Genomic DNA, 10,392 nt, shown 5'->3' on the forward strand with positions numbered 1-10,392 from the left:
TGTATTTAAAAGACACCTTGAAATCCACTGAATGGATTTTGATTAAACTTGTCATGGATGTTCCTTGGATGATCCTTTACCAAAGTTGATCGAACGGTTCCGCTTGGTGGCACAAAACGGCTGCCGGAGCTACAAAGAAAAAAAATGTGCAAACGACATCTCCTAAACCAATTCTCCAGGAACCGTGGCCACTTTTCCCTAAACATATTACTAGAAATTTAAAAATCTTCTTGTGTGAAACTGCTAGCCCGATTTTTTAATGATTTTACACATTTGGTCCTTCTGCGACCCTCTACCAAGACTATTATTTTCACTTCACCTGAGCACAAAGTGCTCAATGTGAGCTATTGTGATCACCGTCGTCAAGCGTACGTGAGTCAAGTTGTCCGTCCGTCGTCAACATTTGTGTTTAAACGACATCTCTTCAAAAACCAATAAATTGATTTTGATGAAACTTGTCCATGATGTTTCTTGGTTGGTCCTCTAACATAGTTGTTGAAACGGTTTCGCTTGGTTGCATATAGGGGCTGCCTGAGCTATTTATAGAAAACAATTCAAACGACTTCTCTTCATAAACCGACGGCTGCCGGAGCTAAAAAGAAAAAACTATACAAACGACATCTCCTCCTAAACCAAAAAAAACATGACCGCTGGATGGCGTGGTCACTTTTCCCTTTATGAATATAGTGGAAACTTTAAAAACTTCTTGTATGAAACTGCTTTCCTGATTTTAAAATAATTTTGCACAAATGGTCCTTATGTGACCCTCTACCAAGATTGTTCAAATTTTTTTGATTTGTCAAAAAACATGGCCGCCAGTGGGCGTGGTCACTTTTTCCTATATGTGTATAGTGAAAATTTTAAAAATCTTCTTTTGTGAAAGAGGTAGCCCGATTTTAGAATAATTTTACACAAATGGTCCTTGTATGTGCCTCTACCAGGATTGTTGAAACTATTTTGTTTCATCAAAAACATGGCCGCCATAGGGTGTGGTCACTTTTCCCTATATGTATAAAGTGGAACTTTAAAAATCCTCTTGTTTGAAACTGCAAGCCCGATTTAAAAATAATTTTACACAAATGGTTCTTATGTGACCCTCTACCAAGATTGTTCAAATTATTCCGGTTCGTCAAAAAACATGGCTGCCAGGGAGTGTGGTCACTTTTCTCTTCTTTGAAGCAATTATAGCTAGAGCCTTGATATTTGGCGTGTGATATCAGATTTGTTATGTCTACCGTAATTGTTCAAATTATTGCCCAATGTTCAAAAACGTGTGTGACATGTATATAATATAGGCTAACATAGAAGAAACCTAACTCTGTACTTATATGTTTGTACTTATACAAACACACTTGGTGCCCAGATGAGTCCTTTAGGGTCTTTGACCCTCTTTTTATTTGAACCTTATTTTTTTCTATATTTGAAAATGATTGTTTTGCCAGTGAATACTTATGTTAAGTACTTGGCATCGTTTCTTATCCACATTAAATATCATGCAGTACCTTTACATTTTGCTAACATATTTATTTTGTTTGATTTTTTTATCAGTGATAAATGTTAATCCTATTAACGAATTAATTGAAAGTAATTTCTTGTTTTTCTTCCAGAATGTTTGTTGGAAAGCGGACATAGCTTTAGTGAAGAAAATAAGCCGTTTTTGCACGCAGTTGACCAGCGAAACAGGAGATACTTACAGGATACATGTAAGCAATTTGGAATAAATTCGGAACAAGTTGAGGTGTTGACTAAAGAGATATGCAACGACATTAAAACAGGATCTGCTAATATATTACGGGTATGGCCAGCATACAGAGAAAACAACAAAATGGAAATTGTGTTTGTAGTTATAACAGAAAAAAGTGTAGCATCACCAAAAGACATAAATTATGATCAGGATTTTGAAATCGTTTTAAGAGCAGACGGAGATACAAATGAAGAAAATAGAATAGTAATTGAACGCGAAGTTGAAACAAATACTTATATAAGTGATGCACGAAGTGAGGAACTCCGAAATGTAATCAATGAATGTTCTGATACTTTATGGAAGCAGCATAGTAATATTACAATGATTTCTGCAAGTTCGATGAAGTCTTATGGCTACCTGGACAATAATCATGAGATAGAAAGAGAAGACTGCATTACATTGTTTGTGCATATCAAAGGATTAATTCCAATTAAAGAGAAGTGTTTTCCCAAAACGTTGGGAGGTTTTAAAGTTGATATTCGTGAAAATGTTTTTCAGGTATATATTAGTGGAAAACCAAATGACTCACATCAAGATTTAAAAATGGGATGTCAAATTGGTCTGTATGAGGTGGATGGTTATGGAACACTCGGAGGATTCATTGAGCATCCACAACATGGAGTGTGTCTATTAACATGTGCGCATGTTTTGCTTGATGCTAAAGATTTGCAAATGAATGAGACACCTCCAGTTATCTGTTATCAACCCAGTTTCGATCAGAAGGCCATCTCTAGTCATTTACGCTGTGGTGAACTTAAACACCACAGAATAGGTAAAGTAGAAGATGGAAAAGCATTTGTTGATGCTGCGTTAGTGAAAATAGATGAATCAAGGAAGCCGGTTAGTGGAAATTTTCCTGAAATAAGCTCGGTTGATCTTGCGAAGTCTGGTATGTTATGTTCTAAATAATATCTTTTCTTTCATATAAACCCAGGTGTATATGATTTTTGATGTGTCTGCATCTATAATACAGACGTCAAAATATCTTATAGAGTATAGTGGATAAATCTAAATGTTTGAAATTACATCGCAGCTCAATGGAAGTTGCATTTGTTTTTCTTCTTGCTTCTTTAAACTTACAGTTCGCCTCAACTGATTAGAAATTATGAATGATACTAATACAATCATTTTTAAGAAATACCATCACGATAGCTTTTTTGCATACTAATTATTTTTGTATTTTAGCAATTCTGCATCCTTTTTCATTCAAATACGAACAACTCAACTAAAATTAAGGTCAATCGTGATATGATTAAAATATTCTGTAACAAATGTGCCGTGTTACAGGTGCATGAATACATGATATCATAATGCAAATATAAGGTTGACTATTCAAAGAATAGGCAGAGCTATTGGACTAGCCCGTGCGTCGGCGTCTGCGTTCGCATCCCGAAGCTTTTCTCAGTAACCATTTGTGGGAATGGATTGAAACTTCACACACACATTTACGGTGATTAACTGACTTACATTGCCCAGGTTTCATATCTCTATTTTGTTTTCTTTACAAAATTATGCTCTTTTCTCGGCCTAGAAAGTTTTGGGTAATGTTTTGTATAACCTGGTATCTAAGTACGCACAATTTGGAATGATTTGAAACTTCCCACACGTGTTCACTGTCATGATTTGACAGGCACTGTGCATGTCCCATATTTTTTTTTAATTTATGCCTCTTTTTTCCACTTCGCAGTTTTTGGTTAAGTTTTTGTATGTAAGCTGGTATCTCCGTGACCACTTATGGGAATGGAAAGAAACTTTATGAACATGTTAACTGTCATGATATAACATGCGGTGCATAGCTAGGTTCAATCACTCTACTTTTTTTACATAGTTATAAGCTGGAATTTCAGTACCCATTAATGAAAATGGGTTAAAACTTTAAACCCGTGATCACTGTCATGATCTGACATGCAATGTTACGTTCCATGTCTCTACTTTGCCTTTTAACAAAATTATGCCCCTGTTTTGACTTAGCAGTTTTGGTTAAGATTTCGTATGTCAGCTGGTATCTGAGTACCAACTAATTGGAATTAATTGAAGCTACACAAACTGCACAAACTGATCCCCTGTTATGAACTGATATGTACTCTGCAGTTTCCATAACCTTGTTTTGCATCTTTACAAAATTATGCCCCTTTTCGACTTGTGTATTCATTTTATTGACAAGGCTTTTGAATAGTCGAGCGTTGCTACGACAGCTCTTGCTTTATTTATGTAAAGGGTTTGATGCAGATTCTACAGTAGAATACACATCTGGAATGGTTTACAAAATAGATGAATTAATTCGTCGAAAAGAAAACCGTATTGTGAAATATGGTGCCACTACGCTTTTGAAGCAGGGACGATACCATTCTAATACAGCAAATGTGATGGTGAATAACTTTATTCTTAGAAACCAGATTCAGATAAATGATGTAAAAAACTGTGGAGCATTTGCTGATCGGGGTGACTCTGGAGCTCTTGTGTTTAGTGTCTCTGAAAATGGACTCGCCGCTGTAGGTCTTTTGTGTGGTGGAGGTGAAGGATACGCAATTGTAACGCCAATATGTGATATACTCCATGCGATCGGTTATTCACCACCGTACTCCCTTAAAATATTCGACAAAGTTGATGACTGGATTGTAGATGCCGAAATAAATCCAAAAAGTAATTATTTTAATCTATTATCTAGAAGTATCGAAGTTTGTTTGTGGCTTTCTCGCAACCTTTAGCGCAATTATGCGGTAAGTTTTTTGCTATTAATTTAAAGTATCCTTTAAAGGACATGTATTTCGACTAGACTCATAAGACATAGTTCATAAACTGTGTTACGTCTAGAATGTTTATATAGATGTTGGTCATTTTTAAGATATGTTCAGTACTAAACCGACAAATTTCAGTATAACAATACTCAGTGTGAATCTTTCACATGCCTTAACATGTATTTACCGGGAGAAACGAATAGTTTTTTTTTAAAGTAAATGTTGTTTCCTAATTGAGGAAACATCGGGGTTATAATTTGCAAAGTGTTAGTTATTGAAAAAAAATGTTTTCTCACAGGATCGACGAAGGTATTATTATTATTATTATTATTATTATTATACCAGATTTGTTGAGCGCCTTTTTCTTATGAAATATACTTTCAAGGGCGCTTTCCAATTAAACATGTGACATTTCGCAGATATGTAGGAAAATAACAAAACATGGCATATGCAATCATAAAACTGAAACTGAATAATTTGATTAAATGCTTCTTTATAAATGATGCATTCAATGGCGTTGTGCATAATAATAAAAAATAATAGTTATTACCACAATATCAGTAATGACAATGATAATAATTACAGCCTTGTTGTAACAAACAGCCAAGACCGCACCCCTCCCCTTGGGGTCGTTTTACCCCTATTGCCAATACCAGTGCTTAAAGCACCTGGTACGCCCAGACGGGCTACATATAGAGGTTCAACCCACCGGTTAATTGTGCCATCATATACTGTATTAGATAGAAATACCACACACTTCAAGTGAAACTCAAGTCTTGCAAAAAACACACACATAGAACGTCATAACCCTAAAAATGTGACATGATGAAATAAAAGCTGAATTGCCAATTTAGTTAATTACATGATGAATTGTACAGTTAAGAGATCTTCTTCAGCGACTAATGACTTGCCGTAGTTCTGTATCTCTAAAATAACAATGGCATATTTATTATGTGTAATACCAGTCACAGTTGGTATCTATGTGTTGTAGAAAATTTTGAAAAGGTGTGTTTTGAGAGCTCTTTTGAATGAATTAAGTGATGAATCTTTTCTGAGATTGTCAGGGAGAGAGTTCCATAGTTTTGCGATGGCAACTCTAAAACTTCTATATGATTGCTCACCGTCCGGCATCCATCAGTCTGTTTGGATGGTCTACTTCAATTTATTTTTCGAAGGATTGAATTCCATACAGAACACTGGTTTCCATGGAAACCTAAAGGAAAACCATTAAAAATCTTCTTGTCCAAAACCACGGGTCATAGGGCTTTTTATATTTGCTATATAGCATCAACGAATGCTCCTCTACCAAGACTGTATAAATTATCCTCCTAGGGTCAAATATGCCCCCCAACACCGGGTGTTACTTTGTTTATATAGACTTGTATAGAGAAAACGTTTGAAAATCTTCTTGTCCAAATCCACAGGGCATAGGGCTTTGATATTTGGTATGTAGCGTCATCAAATAGTCTTCTGCCGAAGTTGTTTCCAATTATCACCCTAGAGTGAAATATGGTCCCGCCCCGATGGTCACGTTGTTTATTTAGATTTATATAGGGAAAAACTCTGTTCTAAACCACAGGACCTAAGGCTTTGATATTTGGTATGTAGCATTATTTAGTGGTCTTCTACTAAGATTGCTCAAATTAAACTCCTGGGGTGAAATATGGCTCCGCCCCGGGGATCACACGCTATATATAGACATTTATAGGGAAAAACGTCTCGTCCAAAACCACAGGGGCTAATGTTTTCCTATTTCTTATGTAGAATCATCTAATGGTTCTCTTCCTAGTTTGTTCAAATATCCCCCCTTGGCTTGAATTTGGTCCCGCCCCGGGGTCACGTGGTTTAAATAGACTTGTAAAAGGAAAAGCCTTTTAAATACTCTTGTCTTAAACCATAAGGCCCAGTGCATAGATATTTAGTATGTGTTATGCTCTAGTGGTTCTCTACCAAGATTGTTCAAATTATGACCCTGGGAACGATTTAGGCCACGCCAGGTTGCTCCCTTATCTTACATAAACTTATTTGCTTTTGAAGCATTGGCAAAGAAACTTTTACCAAGCATAATGTTTGAAAAATATTTCAATATTCATCTTGAATTGTCTTAATCATGAACTACTGACCTAATTTCTTGTTTTTAAAGGTACAGTATAGAAATTTGGACCAGGTTTATAATTTTTGATACTGATTTCAATACTACTATTTGATATTTTTAACCCTCAACTGCTGCCTATTTTGTGTTGAAGGTACAGCCTAGAAATATGGACCACTAGTTTAAGTTTTAAACAGATTTCAGTAGTTATCGTGTATAATCTTTAACACGACCTACTCACCCATGTTTTGTTAGTGAAGCTTAAGCAAAGGAATTTGTTCAAGTAAGCAACTCTGGTGAGCGATATATTGCATTCATGGCCCTCTTGCTTTCTGAATTGTCCATTAATGCAAATTGATGCAAACAAGTAGTAAACATGTTAAAAATGCAATTAACATCATTATACCAGATATAAATTGCGTCCTTTTCATGATAAACACGTTCAAAGGCGCTTTACATAACGTAAACGCAGCCACACTGGGCGCAAAATTCATCCTCTACTAGTACAGACACAGAGCGATCTGACCAGAGGGACAGAGTGAGATAAAGCCCCCAGAACAGATAGAAAGAAATCCTTTTAAGATACAGACTTGTCCGGCTAACTTAGCCAAGCTCTTTGCGAACAGACAGTCTGGTTCTTGAACGTGCCTGGTGTATAGCACCGATACACGCGAGGCCATCTTTACTGGGAAGAACCAGTACAGGACTTTAAGTTATTTGGGGGGCACTGAAGAGCATCTCAGAAATTTCCAGTGCCTGGACCGGGATTCGAACCTCGGACCTCTGAATTGACAGTCAAGCGTTTTACCACTATACGATCGGCCTACCTTCTATTTTGTGTTGAAGGTACAGCGTAGAAATTTGGACCACTAGTTTAAGTTTTAAGTTAATTAAGTATTACCTTTATCATTGAAAAAAGTCATAAATTAACTTCTGAAGAATCATAATACAAATACTTTTTCTAAGACAAATGATGCGCTTATAAATATTAATTCTTAATAATGTAATTCTCAGGATTGTTAAGTGTTTTAAACTTATCTTCAAGACCAAACTTTTAATATACGCTTGGCCTTTTAATGTTTATCAATAAGGACTAATACTTAATTTGATATACGTGTCAGATTATACGACAAAACATTTTATTCAGATTTAAATAAGCGACAGAACAAAAGAGAGTTTGATCCTCGCAAGTTTGTTTTGTAACTATACATATTGCAACATTTCCTATGATGGTATATGCTTAGTAGACAGGGTTGCCACTTGCCTTGAAAAGTCAGGGGAAAATGATTTTTTTAAGGTAAGTGAATTGTCAGGGAAATCTTGATAACAGTCAGTGGCAAATGAAATTTTAGAAAATATCAGGAAAAAGTTAGGGGGAAATGAAATTCTTGATCGATGTTTAAAATGTTCAGTTGCTATCTCAGTCTTCAAGCAGTATTTCAACACACATTTTGGTGTAATTGTGTATAAACATAATTTGAATATGTTTGAACACTTTCGTTTATATTTTAACTTTGAAATTTTGAAGAAAAGGGTGGATTGGGCGGTTGAAGGGGAGGAGGAGGCCGAAAAAAATGGTATTGGTCAGCAAAAAGTTAGGGTAAAGTCAGGGAAAATTCAAAGAATTTCATTTTCTCATCTAGGTTGCAGACCTGATAGAATGCTGGGCAATTATTTTATTTCTATATATTCTGTTAGATATTTGTTTCAAACGACTAACCCATATATGGCCAGTTTTTTTCTGTTTTTTTTTTAATTTTCCTACGGCTATCACTACTTTGTGACCAGTAACAAACCTTTTTACTTTTAAAAGAAAGTAACACAAACTGGATTTTGAAAATTATCTGAAAACTGTTTGATATTCATTAATTGTTGACAAAGCTCTGATTTGATTTTCTTGGCAACATAGGTAACACAAGTTAACAGCTCTATATAACTCAAGTAAAACAAAAAGTCACATATAGTCACAAACTGAAATTCATTGATTTTTGACAGAACCTCTGATGCTTTTTAATCGTAGATATTTAAACATTTAGGGTAATATTTCTACTTCTGGGACAATGATTTGAGGCATTACATTTTATCATTATATTTTAGACAATTAAGAATGATTCAAAAAGCTCTTTTTAATATGTTAAATAGAATAATATATTGAATATTAAAACAAAGGGAAGTTAATCTTAACAAAAAATTCTGAGTCCGCTCAAAAGCTTTTACCAGGTAGCGGCAGTTAAAAATAAACCTATAACTTGGATATAACATGCATGTTGTACTACAGCAAAGTAGTCTCGATTTTTCCCTTCAGCCAGTAATAAAAAAGTTACAGTATCTGCTATTTATAGTAACAATAAAGTGAAGTAATTCTAAGCTTGGGACCTGGTTCTTTATTGTAATCATATGTTATTGTATATAGCGGGTCTACGTATGGCAAAGTCAACTGTTCTGAATATAATTATATCCTTTTAAATTAAATGCTAATTGTCTATATATATATTCAATGTATCCTGGAGGTCCAGCTAACTTTCAGAGAGAGAAAATATAGCTTCCCCAGGAAGCACAGTAACGTTGTGACAATGTTGTAACAACGTTGTGTTGTACGTTGTACGTTCTGACAACGTTAGAATCAACGTTGTGACAACGTAAAAGTGTGGAGTCGTGTCAACGTTGTGACAACGTTTTGTCATAACGTTGTGGCGCGGTCAGAATACAACGTTGTGACAACGTAAAAATGTGGAGTAGTATCAACGTTGTGACAATGTTATTGGTTAACGCTGTGAAACCACCAAAATACAACCAGACAACAACCTACTTTTGAGATCTCTTGTTTAAACAAATAAGCAAACCAAAGTTTTATTTACATATACATGTATTCGATTCAATATCTAATTATAAAATTTACTAAAAATTCATTAAAAGTCTGTTCAGAAACAAGGAAAGTAATCCCTTAAGCAGTATATGGGAATACTGCACCCCTTGGTAATACAACATAGTTTAAAGCGTAACAATAATTCAAATCCATCAAATACAAAAAGCTTATGTAGTTTAATGATAACGATAATTCAAATCCATTAAATACAAAAGCTTAAGTAAATTAACAATAACGATAATTCATATCCATTAAATACAAAAAGCTTATTTAGTTTAACAATAACGATAATTCAAATCCAAAATTACAAAAAGATTATGTAGTTAAACGATAACAATAATTCAATTCAATCAAATGCAAAAGGCTTATGTAATTTAACGATAAGTTGTCAAAACAAAATTTAAATAAACGAAATGTCCACAGGTGCCTTTTAAGTTGCCGATCTATTTATTTTTATAGATCTTTGATATAATATACAAGTTTAAAGTTATACTGTGAAGTATTTCAAGACCGTAAAAAGTTTTTGACTTAATTGCAAAATATCTACTAGATAATTCCTATTAATAAGATCCTTTATGGATACAGGTCCAGATCTTGTTTACGATAACAATAATTCAAATCACTAATATGTTTTTATTTTATGCCTTTTTTAGGTTCTTAAAGAATATCATTCAGAGATTAGGCTATATGATTAATTGTATCGCGCATTGAATTTGTTTTGTTTCTACAGAATAAAATCATGGGCCTGTATCAACAATACTTTAGTTAAACAAAAGCTCATGACGTCAACAAGACGACTTCAAAATACTTTGAGTTATATAGTTTGAGCAAAATGTCATAGCTCAATTTTGAAAATTTATACTTTAACACACGCATACTAAAACCCTTGTGAAAACTTTAATCACACACAAGTTCACATTAAAGTCACTATGTCTCCAAATCCTTGGGCTCA

At 34.5% G+C, this 10,392-nt stretch overlaps 1 protein-coding gene across 1 annotated transcript in view; it reads left to right on the top strand.

The window, feature by feature from the left end:
• LOC128552294 (uncharacterized) overlaps positions 1-4,698 on the top strand; it is a 56,635-nt gene extending 51,937 nt beyond the window's left edge. Inside the window, exons 12-13 of the mRNA XM_053533327.1 lie at positions 1,608-2,633; positions 3,962-4,698. Of these exons, the coding sequence (XP_053389302.1) occupies positions 1,608-2,633; positions 3,962-4,452 (1,517 nt within the window). The 3' untranslated portion in view covers positions 4,453-4,698. The remainder of the gene's footprint in view (positions 1-1,607; positions 2,634-3,961) is intronic.
• The last annotated feature ends 5,694 nt before the right edge of the window (positions 4,699-10,392 follow it).

The sequence above is a fragment of the Mercenaria mercenaria genome, unplaced genomic scaffold, assembly GCF_021730395.1.
Source record: "Mercenaria mercenaria strain notata unplaced genomic scaffold, MADL_Memer_1 contig_2247, whole genome shotgun sequence".
NCBI lineage: Eukaryota > Metazoa > Mollusca > Bivalvia > Venerida > Veneridae > Mercenaria > Mercenaria mercenaria.